This window comes from Amblyraja radiata, chromosome 14, assembly GCF_010909765.2.
Source record: "Amblyraja radiata isolate CabotCenter1 chromosome 14, sAmbRad1.1.pri, whole genome shotgun sequence".
In the NCBI taxonomy this organism is placed as follows: Eukaryota; Metazoa; Chordata; class Chondrichthyes; order Rajiformes; family Rajidae; genus Amblyraja; species Amblyraja radiata.
The window spans coordinates 30,938,343-30,965,823 of NC_045969.1; the positions used below are offsets into that span (position 1 = coordinate 30,938,343).

General features: G+C 46.2%; 1 protein-coding gene across 2 annotated transcripts in view; it reads left to right on the forward strand.

The window, feature by feature from the left end:
• The window catches only part of LOC116980607 (carcinoembryonic antigen-related cell adhesion molecule 1-like), a 134,214-nt gene extending 106,733 nt beyond the window's left edge, over nt 1-27,481 (forward strand). The window contains exons 1-4 of one of the 2 annotated variants that reach the window (XM_033033000.1): nt 11,645-11,877; nt 23,335-23,640; nt 24,678-24,944; nt 27,348-27,481. In XM_033033000.1, coding sequence (XP_032888891.1) covers nt 11,838-11,877; nt 23,335-23,640; nt 24,678-24,944; nt 27,348-27,466 — 732 coding nt within the window. In that variant the 5' untranslated portion in view covers nt 11,645-11,837 and the 3' untranslated portion in view covers nt 27,467-27,481. Of the gene's footprint in view, nt 1-11,644; nt 11,878-23,334; nt 23,641-24,677; nt 24,945-27,347 lie in introns of those variants that run through there. The other variant, XM_033033001.1, reaches the window with a different exon arrangement.

The window sequence follows — 27,481 nt, forward strand, 5'->3', positions numbered from 1 at the left end:
TTGCCTGTACAACTGAGTTGCCTGGGAACTGATTGGCTTCTACTGATTGGGTTTTCCGCCTTACAGAAGAAGGTTTTATTGTTGGAAAAGGAGGTGACGTTCCTCAGTGTGGCTTTTCTATCGTCGTCTGTGAACACGGCGTTATCCCTGGTCAATCGCTGCTCGTTCAGGTAGAAGGAAACGGGAGCCTCTCCGCGAACTTCACATGACACATACATGTTGTGCTCCGTGGCGCATTCCACACTCATCACAGGTGTGGAGAGTTTCCCTAAAAGGCCAAAAACTGGTTTACAATGTTATCCACTTTCATGTCAGGAATTAGACTTCAACGTTTACAAAAAATTATCATTAAATATCATCAAGGGCCGTACAGTGGCACAGTGGTCGAAGACGTCTACTCCGCCATTCAACCATGGCTGATCTATCTTTCCTACTCAACCCTATTCTCCTACCTTCTCCACATAACCCCTGACACCTTTACTAATCAAGAATCTGTCAATCTCCACCTTAAAAATGTCCATTTATTTGGCCTCCACAGTCGTCTCTGTGGCAACTGTTTCTCCAGCAGCTCTGTTTTCCTCCCGTACTCTAAAGACGTACAAGTTTGTAGGTTAATTGGCTTCAGTAAAAATTGTAAATTGTCCTTATAAGATCGTGCGTGGGTACGGGGATCGTGGGTCAGCATGGACTCGAGGGGCTGAAGGGACTGTTTCCACGCTCCTTATTTAAGAATAACGGGTAGGCCATTTAGGTCTGAGATGAGGAAAAACATTTTCACCCAGAGAATTGTGAATCTGTGGAATTCTCTGCCACAGAAGGCAGTGGGGGCCAATTCACTTGATGTTTTCAAGAGAGAGTTAGATTTAGCTCTTAGGGCTAAAGGATTCAAGGGATATGGGAAAATTTTGGATGATCAGCCCTGATCATATTGAATGGTGGTGCTGGCTCAAAGGGCTGAATGGCCTACTCCTGCACCTATTTTCTATGATTCTATCTCTAAAGTCTCAAATCTAAAGTAAAGTTATCATATTCTCCAGGGGTCTGAAGAAGGGTCTCAACCTTATCCACATTCTGCATAGACTCTGAGTAACTCCAGCACTTAGTGCCCTTAATGCATACTCTTCCTGGTTTTGGTCTGCTTCCCTGTTGTCATGTATGCCTTTTACAGGCTCTTGCATGAAACTCGCATGGGCCACCCATGCACCACTGCTTTAACATACGATTAATGGCACTTTAGAATTTCTAGCCTGTCATCTCCGCACTTTGCAAGATGCACCTCCGAAGATCAAACCGCCACGTCATTTGGAAACACAGGGAATTGCAGATGCTGGATTACAAAATAAAAGACACAAAGTGATGCAGTAGCTTGGTGGGTTAGGCAGTATCACTGGAGAACATGTATAGGTGGCATTTTGGGTCAGAACCCTACTTCAGACTCCGGTAGGCGGCGCGACTCTCGTCAGCTGCGGCCTCTGCAGTCCGTCTGCGTTTTTATTATTTTATGTCTATGTTTTTATGTAGTTTTTGGTATTTTTGTTGGGGTATGTGTGTGGGGGGGTGGGGGGGGTTGGGGGTAACTTTTAAATCTCTCCCTGCACGGGAGACCCGACCTTTTCTTTGTCGGGTCTCCGTTGTCGTTGGGGCTGCAACGAGGAGCGGCCTCCAACAGGAAGACCGGGGGCTCTGGTGCCGACTACTCACCTCACCGTCGCGGAGCTGGCCGAGTCCGGAGCGGGTGGAGCTGTGGTGGACGCTGCTGCGGCCCGACCCCCGGAGATTCGGTGGCTGCGGCTGCGGGTTTGGCGGGCGGTGACGCCGGGGGCCCGCGGGTCCCTGGAGGGAGACCGCTTTTCGGGGCTTCCGCAGCAGCGACTTCTCCCGCCCGAGTTGCGGGGTTGAAGAGCACCTGGAGGGGGGCCTTACAGCACCGCCCCGCGCGGCTTGGAGTGGCTGCGGGACGCTGCGGGCGCGCGCCGGGGGCTCTAACACCAAGACCCGGTGCGCGACCTTGCATCACCCGGCGTGGCGTTAATGGCCACGGGACAATCGCCATCGCCCGCCGGGGGCTTTGACTTTGACTCTGACATCGGGGGGGAGAGTGCAGTGGAGAGAGAAGTTTTTTTGGCCTTCCATCACAGCAATGTGATGGATGTTTATGTAAATTATGTTATGTCTTGGGTCTATTTGTTTGTAATGTATGGCTGCAGAAACGGCATTTCGTTTGGACCTCAAGGGGTCCAAATGACAACAAATTGAATTGTATTGTATTGTATTGTATTGTAAGAAGATTTCTTCAGAATCCTGACCCAAAACGTCACCTATCAATATTCTCCAGAGATACTGCTTGACCCACTGAGTTACTCCAGCACTTTGTGTCTGCTCACTATTTGTATTGTTCATACCTTTGCATTGTAAGTTACATCCAAATGGTACAAACAGTGAATTCCCCAATTTTAAGTAAACAACCTACAAACATCCCCTTTACCCTGTCGCCTTTACCCCTTCCCTTCCCCATGCCCCACCTTATCTCCTTTTCCCGCACTTTTTGTCTTTTCATCTCTGGCATTTGCCCAACCATCTGACCATCAAAACCCCCCTCCCCTGTATCCACCTATCACTTGCCAGACTTTGTCTTGCCTCCTCCCCGCACACTCTTTTCCAGCTTCTCTCTCCAACTTCAATCAATCCGAAGAAGGGTCCCGACCCGAAATGTCACCAGAGATGCTGCCTGACTCGCTGAGTTACTCCAGCACTTTGTGGGTTTTTTTGTAAACTAGCATCTGCAGTTCTTTGTGGCGACATAATTTACATTTATAACCCCAGAAATCCTCTTCTTCATTTGTGAATTATCTCTCCCTTACTCTACCCCAATCCGTCCCCCATAGCTTCACTCCATGAAATTATGAGAAACAAAGATAAGGTAGACAGTCAGAACCTTTCTCCAAGGGTGGAAATGTCAAAGACAAGAGGGCATTACTTTAATGTGAGAGGGGATGTTTAAAGGAGACTAGACCAAGTGCAGACCCGTTGGGTCTGTTTCCCTAACGGCGTTTGCGGGGGGGGGGGGGGGGGCTGCGGCATCACACTCACATTAACCACCCCCCAAACACACAGGTGGGGGGAGGGGAGGTGAGAAGAGGGGAGGGAGGGGAGAGGAGGAGGAGGAAACGGGACAGATTTGGGAGGGAAAGGAGAGCGGGGTAGGAGGTGAGAGAGGGGGATGGGGAGAGAGACGTGGGGGAGGGGGGGATGGGGAGGGAGGGGAGGATGGAGGGATGGAGGGAGGGGGAGAGGGGTGGGGGGAGAGAGGGGAAGGAGTGGGGAGAGAGGAGGGGGAAGGGTGGAGAGAAGAGGAAGAGTGGGGAGGGAGGAGGAGAGGGGTAGGGGGAGTGATGGAAGAGGGACAGAGGGGTAGGGGGAAGAGGGCGGGGGGAGAGAGGAAAGGGGGTGGGGTAGAGAGGAAAGGGGGGTGGGGGAGAGAGGGAAGGGGGGTGGGGGAGGGATGAGGAGGGGAGAGGAGTGGGGAGGGAGGGAGGGAGGGGTAGAGGGGTAGCGGGAGTGGTGGAAGAGGGACGGGGAGTGGTGGAAGAGGAACAGAGGGGCAGGGGAAGGGGTGGGGGAGAGAGGGGAAGGGAAGGGAAGAGAGAGGGGTGGAGGAGGAAGAGGGGTGGGATAAGGGGAGAGAAGTGGAGAGAAGTGGAAGAGTGGGGAGGGAGGGGTGGGGGAGTGGTGGAAGAGGGACAGAGCGGTATGGGGGAAGGGGGCGGGGGGAGAGAGGGAAGGGGGTGGGGTAGAGAGGGAAGGGGGGTGGGGGAGAGAGGGATGGGTGGGAGAGGGAGAGGGGTGAGGAGAGGGAAACATAGATATTAAGTGCAGGAGTAGGCCATTCGGCCCTACGAGCCTGCACCACCATTCAATATGATCATGGCTGATCATCCAACTCAGTATCCTGTACCTGCCTTCTCTCCATACCCCCTGATCCCTTTAGCCACAAGGGCCAGATCTAACTCCCTCTTAAATATAGCCAATGAACTGGCCTCAACTACCTTCTGTGCCAGTGAATTCCAGAGATTCACCACTCTCTGTGTGAAAAATGTTTTTCTCATCTCGGTCCTAAAAGATTTACCCCTTATCCTTAAACTGTGACCCCTTGTTCTGGACTTCCCCAACATCTGGAACAATCTTCCTGCATCTAGTCTGTCCAACCCCTTAAGAATTTTGTAAGTCTATAAGATACCCCCTCAATCTTCTAAAATCTAGCGAGTACAAGCTGAGTCTATCCAGTCTTTATTCATATGAAAGTCCTGACATCCCAGGAATCAGTCTGGTGAGCCTTCTCTGTACTCCCACTATGGCAAGAATGTCTTTGAGCATTGGGCATTGTGACATCACACGATGGAACGTTCACCAGGGGCTGGGGCTGCTTCTATGGGTGAGAAGCCAGTATTTTTTGAAATATTGGGGGGGGGGGGGGGGGGGGGGGGCTGCGGCATCACACTCACATTAACCACCCCCCAAACACACAGGTGGGGGGAGGGGGGGTGAGAAGAGGGGAGGGAGGGGAGAGGAGGAGGAGGAGGAAACTGGACAGATTTGGGAGAGAAAGGAGAGCGGGGTAGGGGGTGAGAGAGGGGGATGGGGAGAGAGATGTGGGGGAGGGGGGGATGGGGAGGATGGGGAAGAGGGAGGGAGGGGGAGAGGGGTGGGGGGAGAGAGGGGAAAGAGTGGGGAGGGAGAGTGGAGAGGGTGGGGGAGAGAAGTGGAAGAGTGGGGAGGGAGGAGGAGAGGGGTAGGGGGAGTGATGGAAGACGGACAGAGAGATAGGGGAAGGGGGCGGGGAGAGACGGAAGGGGGTGGGGGAGAGAGGGATGGGAGAGGGAGAGGGGTGAGGAGAGGGAGGGGGGAGGAGAGAAGGGGGAGAGAAGTGGAAGAGTGGGGAGGGAGGGAGGGAGGGGTAGAGGGTTAGCGGGAGTGGTGGAAGAGGAATGGGGGAGTGGTGGAAGAGGAACAGAGGGGTAAGAGGAAGGGGTGGGGGAGAGAGGGAAAGGGAGGGGAAGTGAGAGGGGTGGGGGAGGGAGAGGGGTGGGGTAAGGGGAGAGAAGTGGAAGAGTGGGGAGGGAGGGGTAGGGGGAGTGGTGGAAGAGGGACAGAGGGGTAGGGGAAGGGGGCGGAGGGAGAGAGGGAGGGCGGAGGGAGAGAGGGAAGGCGGTGGGGTAGAGAGGGAAGGGGGTGGGGGAAAGAGGGATGGGTGGGAGAGGGAGAGGGGTGAGGAGAGGGAAACATAGAAATTAAGTGCAGGAGTAGGCCATTCGGCCCTTTGAGCCGGCACCACCATTCAATATGATCATGGCTGATCATCCAACTCAGTATCCTGTAAGGAATTGGAATTGATTAAAAACGTGTACTTAAACACGACGAAATGTAATGAGGAGCGGATACTTAGAATGAAAAGTGAAATCTCTACCGAAATGGAAAAGATGTCGGCGATTCTGCGTCTGGTTTCGGAGTTGCAGTGAATCAAAGGAAGAAATGCAGCCAGCAGCCGTCCATGTAAATGGATCCATTCCGATTGGACATCTGCGACCATTGGGCATTGTGATTGGACATCTGCGAGCATTGGGCATTGTGACATCACACGATGGAAACGAATCAAAAGGAAGAAAGGCAGCCGGACGGACGGCAGGCGACAGGCACACAGTTTTATATATTAGAAATAGAAGATAGATAGATAGATAGATAGATAGATAGATAGATGGATGGATGGATGGATGGATGGACGGACGGACGGACGGACGGACGGACGGACGGAGGGAGGGAGGGAGGGACGGACGGACGGACGGACGGATGGATGGATGTGCGGGGCAAGTTTTTTTACAGAGAGGAAGGTGGGATCCTGGAACGTGTTGCCAGGGTTGGTGGTGGAGGCAGATACCATAGTGCCATTTAAGAGGCTTTTGGATAGGCACATGGATATACAGGGAATGGTGGGATATGGATCACAGGCAGGCAGAGGGGATTAGTTTAACCTGACACCATGTTCGGCACAGACTTTGTGGGCCGAAGGGCCTGTTCCTGTGCTGTTTGTTCTGTCAATTTAGGCATTTCCAAATTTTCAAATACGACTTTACCAAATGAGCACAAACTTACACAATATCAGTGACCTGCTCATTTCATATCTGAAGAGTCAAGTGTCAAAAATGTTTTATTGCTATTATAGCACATTATAGAATCATTATAGGCCATGAGTACACTTGATGAACCAAATGGCCTAATTATGCTCCTATAGAATATGAATTTATGAGGAAGCAATCCTTTTGCCCAAGAGGGATGCTGAAAAGTTTTGGAATTACTTGAATTAGGTAAAATTTAAAAGACAATCTACTTACCAAATAAATGTACTTTAAACTCTTTAGTTAATTGCATGGTTCCGTCTGTCTTGTATACATCCACACGGTATATTCCTTTATCTTTTGTTGATACGGAGTTAACTCTCAGAGAACCATTTGGAAAAATGTTTACCCTCCTTAAAAAATTACTGTACAGCTTTGGACCACTTTTGTACTTTGCAACAGTTGAATTTCCTTTAAACCATTTAACTTCATGGTAAGAACTAGAGTTTTGATTCGTAATATTTAAAAGAAGGAATTTCCCAAGTTCACTGTACACATCCAACGCACGGCAGTCGCTCTCTGTTAGGAACCATCCTGCAAATTATCCGAATGAAGACACAGGTTTCAATATAATTATGTTACACATTTGAACCTTTCTACTTCTTCAACTTTCAGATCATAGTCATATAGTGTGGAAACAGGCCCTTCAACCCAACTTGCCCACAACAACCAACATGTCCCTTCTACACTAGTCCCACTTGCCTGTGTTTGCCCCATATCCCTCCAAACCTATCCTATCCATGTTGTACCTGTCTAATTGCTTCTTAAATGTTGCGATAGTCCCTGCCTCAACTACTTCCTCCAGCAGCTCGTTCCATACACCCGCCACCCTTTGCATGGAAAAAGTTACCCCTCAGATACCTATAAAATCTTTTCTCCCTCACCTTAAACCTCTGCCCTCTGGTTCTCGATTCCCCCACTCTGGGCAAAGACTCTGCATCCAACCGATCTATTCCTCATGATTATGAAGTCAGTTTATCTTACCAGAGAAAGCCATCAACAGAACGAGACTGAATTGTGAAAATCTGCCATTTAGAACCATCCTGGCTGGTTTTAAGCATCTGAGCAGACCTTAGCCCCTTGCTTAGCGGTCTTTTAATGGAAAAAAATATCATCATAATAAAGGCTCTGGAATGTTTCCCAGCAATCTGGCAGGAAGGAAGGGTGGGATAACAAACAAGACTCAATTGGAATTCTACCACCAGAATAACACAAATTACAGTTTAGTTTAGAGAATATTCTAAAGGGACAGCAAATTTAATTTAAAGATCTCCTCTTGAAGATTAGAACACAGAACAGTACAGTTGAGGAATAGGCCCTTCGACCCACAATGTCTGTGCTGTACATGATGCCAGTGCCAGGTTAAACTAATCTAATGTTCCTCCATTTCCTCCATTTCCAACCTGGGGAAAAGGTTCTGATTATCTACCCTATCTATGCCTCTCATATTTTGTGGTGGAAACACTCGCTGTGTATATATCTATGCTGAGATACACTAAGTGCTGGAGGAACTCAGCGGATCAGGCTAGGACACTTTTTCAGACGAGTCTAAAATTAAATGTATGCCGTTCTTATCTATGTTCAATCCTTGCCTTCTATGTCTTGTCTCTGTGACAGCAACATTATCATATTCCCATGTATTATGATCAAAGCTCTGAGTTTATCTAAATATTGGCATTTATCCTGAAGCAGCTACGTGCAGGGATAGTTCCGAGAAGAGTATATTAGCTTTATAGACAGTGTACATAGAAACATAGAAAATAGGTGCAGGAGTAGGCCATTCGGCCTTTGGAGCCTGCACCGCCATTCAATATGATCATGGCTGATCATCCAACTCAGTATCCTGTACCTGCCTTCTCTCCATACCCCCTGATCCCTTTAGCCACAAGGGCCACATCTAACCCCCTCTTAAATATAGCCAATGAACTGGCCTCAACTATCTTCTGTGGCAGAGAATTCCACAGATTCACAACTCTCTGTGTGAAAAATGTTTTTCTCATCTCGGTCCTAAAAGACTTCCCCCTTATCCTTAAACTGTGACCCCTTGTTCTGGACTTCCCCAACATCGGGAACAATCTTCCTGCATCTAGCCTGTCCAACCCCTTAAGAATTTTGTAAGTTTCTATAAGATCCCCCCTCAATCTTCTAAATTCTAGCGAGTACAAATCGAGTCTATCCAGTCTTTCTTCATATGAAAGTCCTGCCATCCCAGGAATCAGTCTGGTGAACCTTCTCTGTACTCCCTCTATGGCAAGAATGTATTTCCTCAGATTAGGAGACCAAAACTGTACGCAATACTCCAGGTGTGGTCTCACCAAGACCCTGTACAACTGCAGTAGAACCTCCCTGCTCCTATACTCAAATCCTTTTGCTATGAATGCTAACATACCATTCGCTTTCTTCACTGCCTGCTGCACCTGCATGCCTACTTTCAATGACTGGTGTACCATGACACCCAGGTCTCGTTGCATCTCCCCTTTTCCTAATTGGCCACCATTCAGATAATAGTCTACTTTCCTGTTTTTGCCGTTTTCCTGTTTTTGCCACCAAAGTGGATAACCTCACATTTATCCACATTATATTGCATCTGCCATGCATTTGCCCACTCACATTGCCCACTGTACATTATAGAATGGTTAAAAAAAACAACCTATTTTAGTAACGTCATGCTTTCAAAATATTTTCCTGTTTAGCTTAAAGTTGAATGATCAGAACTGGAGACAAAAGGAACTGCAGATGCTGGAATGTTGTGTTGGAGGACCTCAGCGGGTCAGGTAGCATCTGTGGAGGGAATGGATAAATGACGTTTTGGGCGTACAGGACCCTTCTTCGGGCCAAATGAAGTACAGTGCATTCAGAAAGTATTCAGAACGTTTTGGGCGTACAGGACCCTTCACTTGTTCCACATTTTGTTACGTTACAGCCTTATTTTAAAATGGATTAAATTCATTTATTTTAACATCAATCTACACACAATATCCCACAATAAAAAAGCGAAAACAGGTGTTTAGAAATGTTTGCAAAGTAATTAAAAAGAAATAACTGAAATATCACATTTACATAACTATTCAGACTCTTTGCTATGACACTCAAAATTGAGCTTACGTTCATCCTGTTCCCATTGATTATCCTTGAGATGTTTCTACAACTTGATTGGACTCTACCAGTGGTAAATTAGATTGATTGGACATGATTTGGATGGCACACACTTCTTAGTTGACAGTGCATGTCAGAGCAAAAACCAAGCCATGAAAATGAAGGAATTGTCCGTAGACCTCCGAGATAGGATTGTGTCGAGACACAGATCTGGGGAAGGGTATAAAACAATTTCTGCAGCATTGCAGGTCCCGAAGAGCACAGTGGCCTCCGTCATTCTTAAATGGAAGAACTTTGGAACCACCAGGACTCTTCATAGAGCTGGCCGCCTGGCCGCCTAGCCAAACAGAGCAGTCGGGGGAGAAGGGCCTTGGTCAGGGAGATGACCAAGAACCCGATGGTCAATCTGACAGAGCTCCAGACTTCCTCTGTGGAGATGGGAGAACCTTCCAGAAGGACAACTATATCTGCAGCACTCCACCAATCAGGCCTTTATGGTAGAGTGGCCAGACAGAAGCCACTCCTCAACAAAAGGCACATGAAGGGGTATGAATACTTTCTGAATGCTGGAAAAAAAGAGGAGAAAGCACGAAAAGAGAGGTGGGGACAGGACAAAGCCAAGCAAGTGACAGGTGGATACAGGTATGGGTGCGGGAGTGGGGACGATTGACAGATGGGTGTGGTGAGTGACAGAGGCTAGAGATAAAAAGACAAAAGGGTGTCAGATGAGAAGAGGAGTGAAATGGAGGGATATACTGTAGATAGAAGAGGACAGAGAGGGGGGAAGAGTGGTGGGAGTAATCCTAACCTAATTTTCCAAGTGGTTGCCCCTCCCTTCTATCAGCTTTCTTCCCCGTCCCAGCACAATCAGTCTGAAGAAGGGTCCTGACCCAAAACGTGACCTATCCATGTTCTCCAGATGCTGCCTGATCCGCTGAGTTACTCTGGCACTTTGTGTTATTTTTTGTAAACCAACATCTGCAGTTCCCTGTGTCCACATTGCACCAACATGTGATTTAGTTAGTTCTGAACATGACCATCACATTATAGCAGAATTGCCTGTACAGAGATAAAGGATCAGTCTAGATGGTATTAAATGATGGAGCAGGGCCAAAGAGCTGAATGACCTCCTCCGGTTCCTCTTTTACATCTGTGTGGCAAGGCAGGGGGTGCGGGGGAATGTTGAGGGGAAAGCATAGGCGGAAATCTCGGGGGGATGGGGGAGACACGTCCCTCCTATGTTTTGAGAGGTGGGGGACAATCCCCCCCCCCCACCCTGTTTTGTAATCCGGATTTTGAAATTCGATTTTAAAAAAAATCTCTTAAAATCCCCGCTTTCCACGAGACAGTGGGTGTGTCACTGTTTAGTGCTTGTTAAGTGTCTCTATTAACATCATATTAACACGATGTGTCACCAAATGTGTTTTGACCAAGTATTACTGAAGGTATTCACGGAAAATTTCTTAAAGCTGTCTGATGCGGGGTACAATTACCATTTGAACTAATTGGATGAATTGGTTGATGGGAAAGATTTAAACGTGTATCGAATTTAAACGGGTCAGGTCATTAAGGGCTCCGGTCGAGCGGGTTTCCAGGCTGGCTTGCAGGTAAGTCCCTCATTCGGGTCACTCATCTTATTTAGTTTTTTTTTCCCCATCTCTCTCTCCCCTCTCCAAGGTTGGTTCTTCTGTTTGTCTTTATTTGCTTCAGTTTATTTGTTTAAGTGTTATTTATCACATTGTAGCTTTTGAAAGATTCAAGCGGGTATCAGACGTGATCTAAGGGCTGAATCGGCCCGTTCGCGGGGCCTTTCGTCGCCCGGACGGCTTAAAATCAAACTGCTGCATCGAGGCGATCGAGGCTCCTAATGTTGAAGCCCCCGCCGGCTGATTTTAAGCCGCGCCAGGCATTGAAAGGCCCCGCGAACGGGCCGATTCAAGCCCCACGATTTGGCCAGACAAAGCTGCTGTTACTGGAGTCGGTCACCAACCAGGTCAGCTCCCGATGTTACCGTCCACAGGGCCCATAGCCGAAGCCTCATGTGTGTGTGTGCGCGTGGGCACCAAGAAATTGTGTTCCCCCCCCAAGTTTTGATAGTGATTTCCGCCCCTGGGTGAGGGAGGAGGGTGGAAATGGAAAGGGTGCAAAGATAAGGTGAGAGGATGAGCGGAGGGGTAGAAGGAGACAGAGAGGGGGGTGAAGGAGAGTGAGAAGAGGGGTAAGAGAAGGAGAAAGAAGAGGGGAGGTGGAGAAGGAGGGAGAGAGGGAAAGTGGGAGGGGAAGGGGGAGAGTGAGAGGAAAAGAGAGAGGAGGGAAAAGAGGAAATAATAGAGGGAGGAGCTGCAGGGGTAGAGGGAGGAACTGTAGGAGTAGAGGGAGGAGCAGCAGGGGAGAGGGAGGAGCAGCAGCAGCAGCGGAGATGCACGGTGTCGGTGAAGGGCGCGGCTGAGCATAGAGGAAGCGGTGGACACGGTGCTGGAGCTCGGGTCAACCGACAGCGCGTCCACCGGACACCGGCACCAGGCCTCAGCTCCACACTCCCGGGCCTAGACTCCGGGCCCAGCCTCGGCGATGGCGCGGGCCCTCAGCGCCGCCTTCCTACTCGGCATAAGTGAGTCAGCGGGCTGGCATCGGCCGGGTGTGGAGGTGGGAAGGGGAAGAAAATAGGAAGGAGAGAGGGAAGGGAGAGAGGAGGGGAAGTAGAGGGTTGCGGACATTGGGAAAGAAAAGGGAGATGGAGGGAATGGGAGGAAGAAAGGTGAGGGGGAAAATGGGAAAGGAGGAGTGTAAGGGAGCGGGAGGAGAGGGGAAGAGGAATGGACAAGGGGGGGAAGTGAATAGGGGAGGGCATTGGGATCGGGCAAGGAGAGGCTGAGATGAGGTGGTTAGTGTGAGAGGCGGTGGCAGACAGTGAGGTGTCTGGAGATAATGTGGGAGCAGAGGAGGGGATAATAGGCAAGATTAGGGGGAAGACGGGAGAGTCGTGGCGTGAGTGGGTTGGTGGTAGAGGGCCGTACATTTTACAAAAGGACTGCGGGGTTTGGAGAGGAAGGGGTACGGTTGGAAATGGGCCAGGGGGTAGGTAATAGTGATGGTGGCTGTAAGGGTTAAGTTGAACTGGAGCCTACACAGAGACAGTAGTGGCTGGAAAAATAAATCGGTGCCGAGGGAGGGAGGAAGGAAGGAAAAGATAGTTAGACACAAAATGCTGGAGCGATGGGCCTGTCCCACTTGGCGATTTTTTTGTTTTAGGCAACTGCCAGCGACTGTCATTGTAGCAGGTCACTGAAAAACCTGCCACAACCTACTTCATCCTGGCGACAACCTGCGTCAGGAGAAGTCAAGCTACGCTCATTGGCGTCAAACCCACTGTCGGCAAAAAAATCTCAACGCGTTGAAAATTTAGCGGCGACCAGAAAGACACTATGACATTTTGCGCGACTGAGGAGACTACTCCTGGCGAACATGTGGTGAAACTTGTTGCCTGTAGTTGCCTAAAATATCACCTAAGTGGGACAGGCCCGTAACTCAGCAGGTCAGGCAGCATCTCTGAAGAAAAGGAATATTTCCTTTTCTCGATTCTCCAGAGATGCAGCCTGACCTGCTGAGTTACTCCAACATTTTGTGTCTATCTTCGGTGTAAACTAGCATCTGCAGTTCCTTCTTACACAAAGAAAAGATAGTTTGGGGAAAGGAAAAGGTGGGCCTGTTTGACAAATTATCTTTTGTTCTGATAGACTTACTGTCACTTTTTTTAGTTTTAGGTTTGTTATTGGCTTGTGTTATTATTGTCTTGTGTTTCGTATAGTGAAAAGCTTTTATTTGCTTGCTATTCAAACAGATCAGATAATACTTTGCATAGTACAATCAAGTCAAACTCTATTTCAATAGATAGAGCGAAGGGGAAGATACAGAGTGCAGAATATAGATCTCAGCATCGTAACGCATCAGTTCCATATAACGCATCAGTTTCATAGTGCTCAACACCCGTCTTGAGATCTAACTAGTCCTTTGGTTTATTTATGTTTAATTTGCAAGAAGAAGTTCCATAGACAAAATCCACTGTCCGCAATGGGTTAGAGGTGAATCGGACAGTACCCTAGCTTATCGAGTGGCTTATCGAAGGGCTGTACAGAAGCCTAAAAACTGAGGGGTAAAGGGTGTTCCTGTCTGGTGGTGCACACTTTCAGGGTTCCGTACCGTCTGCCGGATGGGAGCAGGTAGAATAAGGAATGACTGAGGTGGGACGTCTTTGATTATGTTGGCTGGTTTTCAAAGGCTTTGTGAAGTGTAGATGGAGTCATTGGTGGAAAATCTGGTCTGTGTAATGGACTGGGCTGCATCTATTACTTTCTGCAATTTCCTGTCGTCTTGGGCAGAGCTGTTCTCAAATCAAGCTGTGATGCAACCTGACTATACACTTTCTATGGTGCATCTACAAGTAATCGGCAACAAGTAATCGATAACCCTTATCTTGCTGATACTGAGGGATAGATTACTGTCCTGACACCGTATTGTTATGTTCTCTCTCTCCCTCCCTCCTGTACTCCATCTAATAATTATTCTTGATTTGGCCCACCACAGTGGTGTCGTCTGCAAACGTGTAGATGGAGTCAGAGCTGAATTTGGCCGTACAGTCGTGAGTGTACAGGGAGTATAGTAGGGGACTGAGAATGCATCCTTGCAGGGTGTGGGTGTTGAGAGTTATTGTGGAGGAGGTATTCTCACCTACACATGCTGATTGGGGCCTGTGAGTCAGAAAGTCCACGATTCAGTGGCGGAGGGGGTGGGGGAGGGGGGGTGCGGTACTGATTCCTAGATCCAGGATTTCATTGATGAGTTGTTAAAGGCTACAGTTGATAAATAGGTGTCTAATGTAGGGAGATGCCGTCTGCTGTGGACCCGTTGCAACGGGAAGCAAACTGCAGTGAATCAAGTAGTTGAAGTGCGCCATCATTAGTCTCTTGAAGCACTTCATGATGGTGGGTGTCAGAGCCACTGGGCGGTGGTCATTGTGGCATGCCACCTTACTTTTCTTTGGCACTGGGTTGATGGTGGGTATTCTTGAAGCAGGTGGGGACCTCGGAATGGATGTCACTTTTTGCCCTTGGACTTGCCCTTCTCATGCTTGTCCCAGCTCTGGAGCTCAGAGCTGCAAATTTCCCATCTGTCGTGCTTCAATAACTTTAAATGCAGCTGGTAGAGCCGCTGCTTCACAGCATTGGAAACCCGGGTTCAATCCTGACCTCGGGTGCTGTGTGTGTGGAGGCCCTTCGGCCCACTGAGTCCACACTACTATGTTATCCCACTTATCCATTCCCTACATACTGGGGGCAATTTACAGAGGGCCAATTAACCTGTAAACCCACATGTCTTTGGATGTGGGAGAAAATTTGGAGTATAGGGTGATTTCACGAAAGGTCACTGGAGCGTAGATCCGCACCCACGTGACCGCAAAATTTAACTGGGGGACAAGCGTCACTTCCGGTACATGTTAGTGAATGGGAAAACACGCACTTTCACACCCGTTAAAAACATCGAGAACGGCCAGTTTTTGAGCTGCAATTTACTGTACCAGTCGGGGTGACCGTGAGGCACAGCTACCTAAATTTACAGTTAAAAAAAAAGATAGAAACTAAGGTGAATTCAAGAGGGAGCTGAAGGTGCAAAAACAGCGGAAGTTGTTAGCGGACATTTGTCGTGGAGATTTAAAGATCCAAAATATCGGGAATTATCGCGTTTGCTCGCTGCATTTCATCAAAAGTAAGGCATTATTGGCTTTGTTATCTTTATTCATTTGTTAGATGAAAAGTATTAAAAGTTAGAAATCCTTCAGTAAAATTGCAAAATCGGCCATTGTTCTCAGGTGGGTTTTAACATGCAAAATGAAAACGCTTCTGAAGCTCCATTTACCATTTAAATAATCGTAAACTCTCAATGCGTTTGGAAATAAATTTTACTCAGATGCAAGCTAAGGAATGGGATAATTGTCAGCTGTTAGTTGGACAAAATCAGGAGATTTTATTATTTGCCAAAATATATTTCTCAATGTTTCTTGTTTAAAGCCTGCACAATCACCCAAACTACTTATTTATTTATCATCTAATAACAGACAAGCCTGCAGCATGGAATGATGTCAACAATCCTGATTGGGCACCCACTGTGAGCAGGATAGACATTGTGCACAAGAACGCCATGCACGTGCAACAAGAAGAGAGTATTAAAGCAGATTTGGTCGCAGCTCAAGCATCTATAGCTCTGCAAGTTGATGCTGAACTTTGAACGATTATTTAAATGGTAAATGGAGCTTCAGAAGCGTTTTCATTTTGCATGTTAAAACCCACCTGAGAACCATGGGCGATTTTGCAATTTTACTGACGGATTTTTCACTTTTAAAACTTTTCATCTAACAAATGAATAAAGATAACAAAGCCAATAATGCCTTACTTTTGATGAAATGCAGCGAGCAAACGCGATATTTCCCGATATTTTGGATCTTTAAATCTCCACGACAAATGTCCGCTAACAACTTCCGCTGTTTTTGCACCTTCAGCTCCCTCTTGAATTTACCTTAGTTTCTATCTTTTTTTTTTACTGTAAATTTAGGTAGCTGTGCCTCACGGTCACCCCGACTGGTACAGTAAATTGCAGCTCAAAAACTGGCCGTTTTCGATGTTTTTAACGGGTGTGAAAGTGCGTGTTTTCCCATTCACTAACATGTACCGGAAGTGACGGTTGTCCCCCAGTTAAATTTTGCGGTCACGTGGGTGCGGATCTACGCTCCAGTGACCTTTCGTGAAATCACCCTATTGTGAGCTGTCTTGAGCTCTATATCTGAAGAAGGATGTGCTGGCTTTGGAGAGGGTCCAGAGGAGGTTTCTGAGAATTATCCCAGGGATGATTGGTTTAACATATGATGAGCATTTGACGCCACTGGGCTTGTGCTTACTAACTAGAGTTTAGAAGGGTGAAGGGGGACCTCATTAAAACTTACTGAATAGTGAAAGACCTGGATAGAGTTGATGTGGAGAGGATGTTTCCACTAGTGGGAGAGTCTAGGACCAGAGGCCTTGGTCTCAGAATAAAAGGACGTACCTTTAGAAAGGAAATGAAAAGGAATTTATGTAGTCAGAGAGTGGTGAATCTGTGGAATTCACTGCCACTGAAGGGTGTTTAGGCCCATGGATATTTTTAGCATGGAGATCGATAGGTTCTTGATTAGTACGGGTGTCAAGGGTTAAGGGGAGAAGGCAGGAGAATGGGGTTGAGAGGAAAAGCTAGATCAGCCATGATTGAATGGAGGAGTAGAACTTGTTAAAGCTGTGAAATGTAGGCCAGAATTGTTGTTGAACCTGAAACCAGAAGGAGAGTTCTGGGGAAAAACCTAACAAATCAGACCATGTCTCCAGAGAGAGAGAGAAACTGAAGTAATATCCCAGATGAATAACCTTACAACAGATGTGGCCAGCTATGATACAGGCGGACAAAACAAGTGATCTGAAATTGTTGAATTATATATTGACTATAAAAGACACCGCCTCAAAAAAAGACACAAAATGTTGGAGTAACTCAGCGGGCAGCATCTGTGGAGAACATAGAAAGTTTAGTTTATTATTGTCATGTGTACTGAGGTACAATCAAAAGCTTTTTGTTGCATGCTATCCAGTCAACGGAAAGACTATCGATGATTACAATCAAGCCTACCACAATGTACAGATGCAGACTAAAGGGTATAACATTTAGTGCAAAATAAAGTCCAATTAAAGATAGTTCAGAGGTCTCCAATGTGGTAGATGGGAGGTCAGGACCGCTCTCTAGCTGGTATGCATTTTCAAACTTCTGTACCTCTTGCCTGATGGGAGTGGGGAGAAGAGGGTGTGACCGGGTTGATTATGGATGTTTCGGGTCGAGACCCTTCTTCAAATCATCTCCTCCTCTCCCATCAACGCATGTCTGCTGTTTGGGACTTTATCTTACCTATACACTTTCCCCAATCATGCCAGCAACTTCAAACTAACTTGTTTAATCACTAGTGGTCAGGTGTTTAATTTAAAACGTTTGCTTTAGGATTATTACTGACAGGTGTACTGAGGTACATCGAAAAACTTTGGTTTGCATTTCATCTTTAACTTTATTTCTCTTTCAACATTTGCACTCTGGCCTGCTGAGTACTTTCAGCATTTTCTATTTTTATTCTGGATTTTCAGCGACCAGTTTTTGTTTTGACTTTCAATTAATTGCTCTACTGTTGTCTTCCTTCCTGTGAGTCCGGAGATTCCTTCCTGAGCTTTGCCCCTCAAACTTTATCCTCCTTTGCCTGGGCTGCCTGCTGAATAATCCCCTTAAGTGACTAAACCTTGTTTTCTTTGATGCAAGTAATGTGGAATGCTTGACATGATTTTCCATGTAAAGATAGAAGATATACAGAAGTTAAGGCACAAAGTGCTGGAGTAACTCGGCATGCTGCGGGTCAGGCAGCACCTCTGGACAACATGGAGAGGTGATGTTCCTGACCTGCTGAGTTACTCCACACTTTTTTGTATTAAAGCAGCATTTGCAGTTCCTTGTATCTCGTGAAGTGTGAAATATTTGTGCTAGATAAACCATGGGAGTATATTATCCAGCTTGCACCTCCCTACTAAAAGAAGGGTCCTGACCCAAAATCTTTTTTTTTTTTTTGTAAATCAGCATCTGCAGTTCCTTGTGTCAATTATAGAAGTTGTTGTCTTCTTCATTTTACATCCTAACAGGTTTGCACATGAGCCCATTATTTACTGCTGTAATCTAGGATTAGCTTGGGTTTATTCTCTTGTCGGTGAACACATTCCTTGCTATCTATCTTAGACACAGCCCCGTCAGTCTTTTATCTCTATGTTCCAGCTACCCTGTGATACCACTTTCTCGTCCACTCTCAACACACTCGTGGGAATTTACAGAGGGCCAATTGATCTGCAAATCTCCATGTCTTTAGAATGTGGGAGGAAACCCACACGGTCGCAGGGAGATAGTGTAACGTCTACACAGAGAGCACTCAAGATCAGGATTCAAACCGGGTCACTGGTGCTGTGAGGCAGCAACTCTACTGCTGTGCCGACCAAATGGTGCTCTGGGATTTAGGCCCAATGAGAATAAAGGATTAACAATATATTTGCAAGTCAGATTGTGTGTAACTTGGAAAGGCACTGCCCATTATTGTGTTCCTATATGTACTTTGTCATTGATTCATAGTTTTTCAGCACAGAAACAGGCCCTTCAGCCCAACTCATCCTTGCAAACCGATATCTATGAAGGCTAGTACAATTTGAGAACGTTTGGTTGATGTCCCTCTAAACCTTTCCTACTCCTGCGCCATCAGGTGGCGCCATCAATGACTGCCTCGCCAACAGTCTGTCTGTCCGTCCTTTCCTTCTTTGGGTTTTAACATTATGTGTTAAATGTATGTTTTTAATGTTCTTTAGCTTGTTTTAGGTTGGGGGGGGGTTAGGGCGAAACTTTTTCTAATCTACCTCGACGGAGATGCGATTTTAAAATCTTTATTTATTTATTTGTTATTTATTTATTTTTCTCTTTCCGTTTTGTATCTCCGTCCGCTCTGCGGCCTAACATTGAGGAGTTGGCAGCCTTTACTGGTGACTGACTGTTGTGAGCTACACCGCGGGTAGCCTACGGGACTTTAACATCGCAGAGCCCGCAATCCCTTTGCCAGGGTATTGACCTCTGAGCGGTGCTTGTGGACTTTAACACCGCGGAGCCCGCGGTCTCTGGTCAGAGACAGACTTCGGGAACTCCAAGACGTGGGAGTTTCGACGGCCCCAATGCGGAAGCTTCAACTGCTTAGACGCAGGAGCTTCAACCGTGGCAGCGGAAGCTTTGATCGCCCCGACGGATGGTTCAACTGCCCCAATAAAGAGGAAGGTTGGACTTTTTTGCCTTCCATCACAGTGAGGAATGTGGGGAATCTGCTGTGGTGAATGTTTATGTTAACTTTTATGTAGTTGTGTGTCTTGTTGCTTTTTTTTTCGTATGGCTGTTTGGTAATTCGTATATCTCTGTACCTTAATTGGTACATGTGACAATAAAAGTCCTTTGAAACCTATACAAACGCTTTCTGAAAGTTGTTAGAATCACAGGGTACAGCACGGAAACGAGCTCTTTGGCCCAACTCATCCATGCCGATGAAGATCTATCTCAGCTAGTCCCATTCGCCTGCGTTTGGTCCTTATATTCCTCTAAACCTTTCCTATTCATGCACCTTTCCCCAAGCCTTAAATGCCAATGTAGAAGCTACCTTGACCACCTTCCTCTAGCAGTTTGCTGGTTTGGGGATTGTTCCTCAAGGTTTCAAGGTCAGTTTATTGTCACATGTACCAATTAAGGTACAGTGAATTTCGAATTACCATACAGCCATACTAAGTGAAAAGCAACAAGACACACAACCACATAAAATAAAAATTAACATGAACATCCACCACAGCGGCTCTCCACATTCCTCACTGTGATGGAAGGTAATAAAGTCCAATCTTCTCCCTCTATATTCTCTCGCAGTCAGGGCTGTCGAACCATCTGCAGTCGGGGCGATCAACGCTCCCACAGCCGGCGATCTGAATCCCTCGCGTCGGGATAATCGAAACTCCCACATCGGGGCGGTTGAAACTCTCCGCGGCTTGGAGGTCCCGAATCGATCTCAAACCAGGGACCGCGGGCTGCACGATATTAAAGTCTGCAGGCCGGTCCACAGTCGATCCCCGGCAAAGGGATCGCAAGCTCCACGATAGTAAGTCTGTGCCGCGCCCGTGGTTGAAGCGCCGGGTCGGTCTTCAGGAAAGGCCGCGCGACTCCACAATGTTAGGCCGCAGTGGGAACGGAGATTCGATACGGAAAAAAATCGCATCTCCGTCGAGGTAAGAGATTGAAAAAAAGTTTCCCCCAGCGCCCCGGCACATACATAATCTTTAACACTACTTAAAATAACAAAAACAGAAGAAAGGACAGACAGACTGTTGGCGAGGCAGCCATTACTGGCGCCACCCAGTGGCCCGAGCAGGAATGGGGCAAAACGAAGGAATTGTCGATAACTGTGTCTTGTTTCTATGTCTTGTATTTTGAAGTTAGCTGGTGCTGCCTTATCGAACAATTGAGAAAAGTGAGAAATTAATTACAGTTTGAGTATAATAGAATGTTTAATTTTCAACATTTAGTTTTCAGAGCCCGTTAGATTTAAAGAAGAATTGTGAAGGGTGGAACTGCTACAGGAAAGATGTTGGGCTGGAAAGAGTGCAGAGAAGATTTTCGAGGAAGCTGCCAGGACTCAAGGGCCTGATTTTAGGGCGAGGATTTTATCCCTTGGGAGCGCAGGAGGCTGAAGGGTGATCTTATACAGGCGTATAAAATGAGGGGAACAGAGGGTGAATGCACAATGTCTTTTACCCAGAGTAGGGGAATCAGGGAACCAGAGGATACGAGTTTGCGGTGAGAGGGGAAAGATTTACTAGGAACCTGAGCGGCAACTTTTTCACACAAAGGGTGGTGGGTATATGGCGAATGGTATGTTAGCATTCATAGCAAAAGGATTTGAGTATAGGAGCAGGGAGGTTCTACTGCAGTTGTACAGGGTCTTGGTGAGACCACACCTGGAGTATTGCGTACAGTTTTGGTCTCCTAATCTGAGGAAATACATTCTTGCCATAGAGGGAGTACAGAGAAGGTTCACCAGACTGATTCCTGGGATGGCAGGACTTTCATATGAAGAAAGACTGGATAGACTCGGCTTGTACTCGCTAGAATTTAGAAGATTGAGGGGGGATCTTATGGAAACTTACAAAATTCTTAAGGGGTTGGACAGGAAGATTGTTCCCGATGTTGGGGAAGTCCAGAACAAGGGGTCACAGTTTAAGGATAAGGGGGAAATCTTTTAGGACCGAGATGAGAAAAACATTTTTCACACAGTGAATCTCTGGAATTCTCTGCCACAGAGGTAGTTGAGGCCAGTTCATTGGCTATATTTAAGAGGGAGTTAGATGTGGCCCTTGTGGCTAAAGGGATCAGGGGGTATGGAGAGAAGGCAGGTACAGGATACTGAGTTGGATGATCAGCCATGATCATATTGAATGGCGGTGCAGGCTCAAAGGGCCGAATGGCCTACTCCTGCACCTATTTTCTATGTTTCTATGTATATTGAATGAGCTGCCACTAGAGGTTGTTGAGGTGGGTGCAATAACAGCATTTAAAAGCCACGGTGCAAGTATAATTGCAATGTTTACAGTACATTTGAAGGAGCACATGTATAGGAAAGGTTTAGTGGGATATTGGCCAAATGCAGGCAGGTCGCTTAGATGAGGCACCTATGTCGGCATGGGCAAGTTTATTATATTGTCAGGTGTACCAAGGTACAGTGAATGCTTTTTGTTACGTGCTATCCAGTCAGCGGAAAAACTATACGTCATTACAATTGAGCCGTTCATAGTGTAGAGATACATTATATTGGGAATTATAATTAGTGCAAGGTAAAGTCCAATTACAGATAGTTCAAGAGTCACCAAAGAAGTAGATAGTAGCTTGGGACCACCTTCTAGTTGTTGATAGGATTGTTCAGTTGCCTGATAGCTGAGCTGGGAAGAAGTTGAGCCAAAGGGGCTGTTTCTGTGCTGCTTGACTCTATGACTAATTTCAATGTCCCTGGCCCATTCTTTGAGATAAATTGGGCTAAAACACTGTGTAGTATTGGTTTATTTTCATCGCATGTAATGAGGTACAGTGGAAATGTTGTCTTTGTGCTCTCTGGGCAGATCATACCAGCCAAGGGTGCAACGGGTAGTGGAAAAGCAGAACTAAACAGTGCAGTATGTATTGTTACAGGTATGGAGAAAGTGCAGATTAAAAATACGATGAGGGTTTGACATTTTTTTTTTTTTTTAACTCAATACTTTTACTCGGTATTCCCCTTCTACCTCAATACATAGATTGAGTTTTTTTTAATGGATTTCAGCAAGCCTGTGTTCCCAAAAAGGGTTGATTTGCAAGTTTCTGAGTTTTATAATTTGCAATTCTGCTCGTATTGTAATCATTCAGCTCTTTCCTGTTCATTTTAAAATGCTCAAAAAAAATCATACAGGTGGTATTTAAGCATACTTTGATCTGAAGGCAGAAAAAGTGATTAGAAGGCATTTTTTTATGGAATTTCAAATTGTTGATAAAAGGGAATTATAGTACAGTTGACTTTATTATCACGTGTACTGATGCACAATGAAAATCTTGTTGTTGTGTGCTATCCAGTCAGCGAAAAGACAATATATATGATTACCATCAAGCCATCCATAGTGAACAGATACAGGATAAAGGGTATAATGTTTAGTGTAAGATCAAGTCCAGTAAAGTCTGATTAAAAATCGTCTGAGGGTCCCCAATGAGGCAGATGGGAGATTAGGGCCGCTCTCTAGTTGGTGAGAGGACGTTTCAGTTTCTTCACACTGATTGTAGTCGGGAGGGGGGGGTGGGGGGAGGAAGGAGGAAGGAGGGGGAAAAGGAAAGGGGAGAATAAGCTGGAAGAGAGGTGGGGGCAGGACAAAGCCTGGCAAGTGATAGGTGGTTACAGCTGAGGGGGGTTTTGATTGGCAAATGGGTTGACAAAAGGCTGTTCGATATGGAATGAAGAGGCGCAAAATGTAAAGCTAGAGGAAGGGACAGGCACATGGATAGGAAAGGTTTAGAGGGATATCGGCCAAATGTGGGTAGGTAGAACTGGTGTAGATGGGGCATGTTAGTCTGCATGGGCAAGTTGGGCATAAGGTCCTGTTTCTACGCTGTAAGACTCTATGGATGTAGGTAGACGGGGACAGGGGAAGGAAGGTGGGGAAAAGGGGACGGGTTAGTAGGAGAAATAGGTGCGCATCTTGGTGGGGTAGATGGAAGTGGAGACAGGAAAAAGGGAGTGCTGTTGGTTAGTTACCTAATAACCCAGACTAAGGTGCAGTCCTAGTGTAAAATATTCTTTTAGTTTTCATGGAGTTGTTGTTTAGTGCTTGTCAGATTTATCTGTCTAACTAACTTTTTTTTTTTTTCTCTTTCTCAGTTTCAATGTGCAAGTCTTTCAACATTCAATTAGTAAACGGGCTGGAGGGCACTAATGTAACGTTTCCTTTCACGAGACCTGCAAAGACAGATGAAATTTTATTCACGTTTGAAGACAACAAGGTGCTTGAGTGGGAATTCGACCGTAATATTTCCTACTTTGGAAAATTCTCTGAAAGAGCTAACTTAATAGGAAATACTATAATGATAAAGAATTTGCTGCTGAATGATTCCGGGATATATAAGCTTTCTTTCACATCTACAACAGGTAGTGTTGTTGAAGAGATTTACCAGCTAGTTGTGAATGGTGAGTATCATCTGTGTCTTATTGAAACCTGAATTAAAATGTTTTAGTATTAGATGTTCTCACAAATGTGTTATTCATGTGTATGTGAGGTCTTTGCCTTTTGTGTGTATTTATGATGAAGATAACCTTGCAGTGCAGTCAAGTGTGGACTTCCATGACATTAGGGTGTTTTATTATTAATGTTTTATTATTATTAATGTTTAGTATTTTCTGAGTTGCGTGTAACTGTCACTGTATGCCATGTTGTTACTTGTGGGCGGAGCACCAAGGCAAATTCCTTGTATGTGAATACTTGGCCAATAAACTTACTTACTTTACTTTACTTGGTTTGAATTTTAGAGATACAGCATAGAAACAATCCCTTCAGCCCATACCAATCACCCGTTCACACTAGTTCTATGTTATCCCACTCTCTCGTCCACTCCCTACATACTCGGGGCATTTTTTACAGAGGCCAATTAACCTACAAATCCGCACGTCGTTTTTTTTAGTTTAGTGATAACAGGCACTTCGGCCGACCGAGTCCATGCTGACCATCAATCACCCATTCACACTAGTTCTGTTATCTCGTATTCTCATCCACTACGTACACACCAGGGGCAATTTTACTCATCAGTCTCAAGAAGGGTCCCAAACCGAAATGTCACCTATCCATGTTCTCCAGAGATGCTGCCTGACGCGCTGAGTTACTCCACCACTTTGTGTCCTTTTGTGTAAACCAGCATCTGCGGTTCCTTGTTTCTACAAGGATACTTTAAGCTGACAAACCCCCATTTCTTTGGTATGTGGGAGCACCCAGAGGAAACCCACGCAGTCACAGGGGGAAAATGCAAACTCCGTACACATAGCAACCTTAGTCAGGATCGAACCTGGGTCTCTGGAGCTATAAGGCAGCAACTCTATCACCACGCCGCCTTGATCTGTTTGGATAGCAAGCAGATCAAAGCTTTTCACTGATGAGATGAGTGAAATGAGAGCGTTAAATTTACCAACAGTTTACAGTGTTTGCCTAATTAAGACTTTTCTTTCAATTGTAGTACCACTTTCGAAGCCAACAATTAGCTGTGTCGCAAATGACTCCATTATTCACCTGAACTGCTCTGTAAATAAACCTGTTAAAAAGGAATGGAAGCATGAAAACAGTACAGTGCAGCAAGGTGAACATTTTGATTTAACTCCTGAAGGAACCAACCTGGCAATATTGAATCCTAAAGAATCTTCTGGTGAATATACCTGCATCGTGAGGCAACCAGGAGAGCTGGTTCAGAGCGACCCTTTTAACATAAAAGAATGCTTTAAAAATGGTAAGACTATTATAAGAAAACATTTGTTTTTAGAGCGTAAAAACCATGAGATCATTTTTTTTACAATGTGCACTTTATCTTAATTTAGAATCAGTGTGGCATTCACAAACTTATTGCTACATCGTTATGTTGGTGACCAACATGTATGTTAGTTTCAGTTTGTCCAAACTATGCTGTGGCTGGTGAACTTATTAAAGTATGGTTCAAATATAATGTTAAATCAGGGAGTCCAGGTATTACTGAATGTGCAGAAAGGAACATGGATGCTCCTCATCTGCTGAGTTTCTCCAGCATTTTTGTCTACCTTCGATTTTCCAGCATCTGCAGTTCCTTCTTGAATGTTTTGTTCTGATGATTGATTTGGTTTGATGATGATTTCCAGAAGGGTCCCGACCCGAAACGTCACCCATCCTTTTTCTCCAGAGATGCTGCCTGACCCGTTGAGTTACTCCAGCACTTTGTGTCGATCTCGGGTTTAGTTTAGTTTAGAGAAACAGCGTGGAAACGTGCGCTTCGGCCCACCGAGTCCACACTGGCCAGCGAACCCCTCACACTAACACTATCCTACAAACACACCCACTCTCACTCTCACACTCACTCACTCTCTTTTACTGGAGCCAGTTAACCTACAAACAAGTACATCTTTGAGGAGTAGAAGGAAACCGGAACACCCAGAGAAAACCAATGCAGGTCATGGGGAGAACATACAAACTCCGTATAGACAGCGCCAGGATCTGTTGTCAGGATCAAACCCGCAACGCTACCGCTGTGCCGCCCTGAACCTAGTGTGTTCTGTTTCTGCCTCAACTGGAAAATTAAATTTAAAGTTAAGTGGATCGGGTAACATACTCGAGTAGAAGCAGCTTAAATCTACTGAACAAAACACAAAGTGCTGGAGTAACTTAATTCAATGATTCTTTATTATCACATGTACAGACATACAGTTAAATTCTTTATTGCTTACAGTTCAGTAAAGTATTGCCATACCTAAGCTCACTCCTCGATTAGCACAAAGAGCATAGAAATAATCCACAGAGACCGCACGCAATGGGCGGCAGGTTTTGGTGCCATTTTCAAAGTCCAGTCTGCACATTGAGTCTTCTGGAGCACCGCCCAATCCATGCAAGCCCCAGGCTGCTGCGGGGCCTCAGTGGGTTAGGCAGTATCTGTGGAGGGAATGGACAGAACATTAGAACATTTCAGGTCAGGACCCGTCTTCAGATTGTAGTAGGGGGTAGAAAGCTGGAAAAAGAGGGGAGGGGGGGGGGGGGGGGCAGGTCAAAGCCTGGGTAGTGATATGGATACAGGTAAGGAGGGGCTGATTGGTAGATGGGTGGAGTAAGAGACAGTCTGGAGGTGAAAAGGAGACACAAGGGTGTGGGATGAGAGGAGTGAAATGTAAAGCCAGAGGAATAGATGTAGGGGTGGAAGAAGCAGGAGAGGGGTGGGATAGTGGAGAAATGTGGGGGGCGGGGGGCACAGAAAAGGGAGATGGAGATTCTGTTCACGCATTTGGTGAAAAGGTCTGCGCGTTTGGTTCAGCTGCCTAATAACAGCTGGGAAGAAACTGTCCCTGAATCCGGATGTGTGTTTTCCCGCTTCTGTACCTCTTGCCAGAGGGGACATGAGGGAGTGGCCGGGGTGCGACTTGTCCTTGATTATGCTGGTGTCCTTGCCAAAGCCGCGCAAGGTGTAGATGGTCAGTGGAAGGGATGTTGGTTTGCGTGATGGTCTGGGCTGCGTTGACAATTCTCTGCAATTTCTTGCCGTCTATGGAGTAGACAGGATGCAGCAGCCGTGGTTTAGGGCTCCCAGCTTTGTAGCTGTGACTCATGATTCCAGTAAGCAATCACCATGATACAGCCTTCCTCAGAGTCATGGGGAGAGAGGAGGGCACCAGTCTTGTCTAACTACAGGCAAGGAGGTAAGAGTAGATTATTTTAATCAAGATCTGTTCATGGATGCACTTCAGTCACAGCACAGAAACAGGGCCTTGGGTCCAACTTGCCCACGCTGACCAAGATGCCCCATCTACATTAGTCCCACCTGCCCACGTTTGGCCCATATTCAAGTCTAATATCTGATTAGTTCCAATATGTGTATTCCAGGTATACATGTTGCAGTAGGATCATTCAGTAATTGATCCCATTGGTTGAGCTCATTTAACACGTGATATATTGAATCCAGTACATTTCATGAACTGAGTAAATAGTGCTGGAGGAACTCTTGTGGGTCACGCAGCATCTGTGGAGGGAATCGGCAGAATGAAGAGGGGATCCGACCCTAAAATTTGCCGGCCCATTCCCTCCACAGATGCTGCCCAACCTGCTGAGTTACTCCAGCATTTTGTGTCTATATCTTCTGTTGACATTTTTTTCTCCATTTTTTAAAATCTTTCTTTAGAAGAGGGACGAGATCATATCCTGCTGGCTATAGCAATAATTCCGATCATATTAGTTATTGTTGCCGTTTTATGTTGGTGTAAATTTAAACGTAAGTATTCACCTTCTCTACTTTCGTAATAAATGAATGTTGAA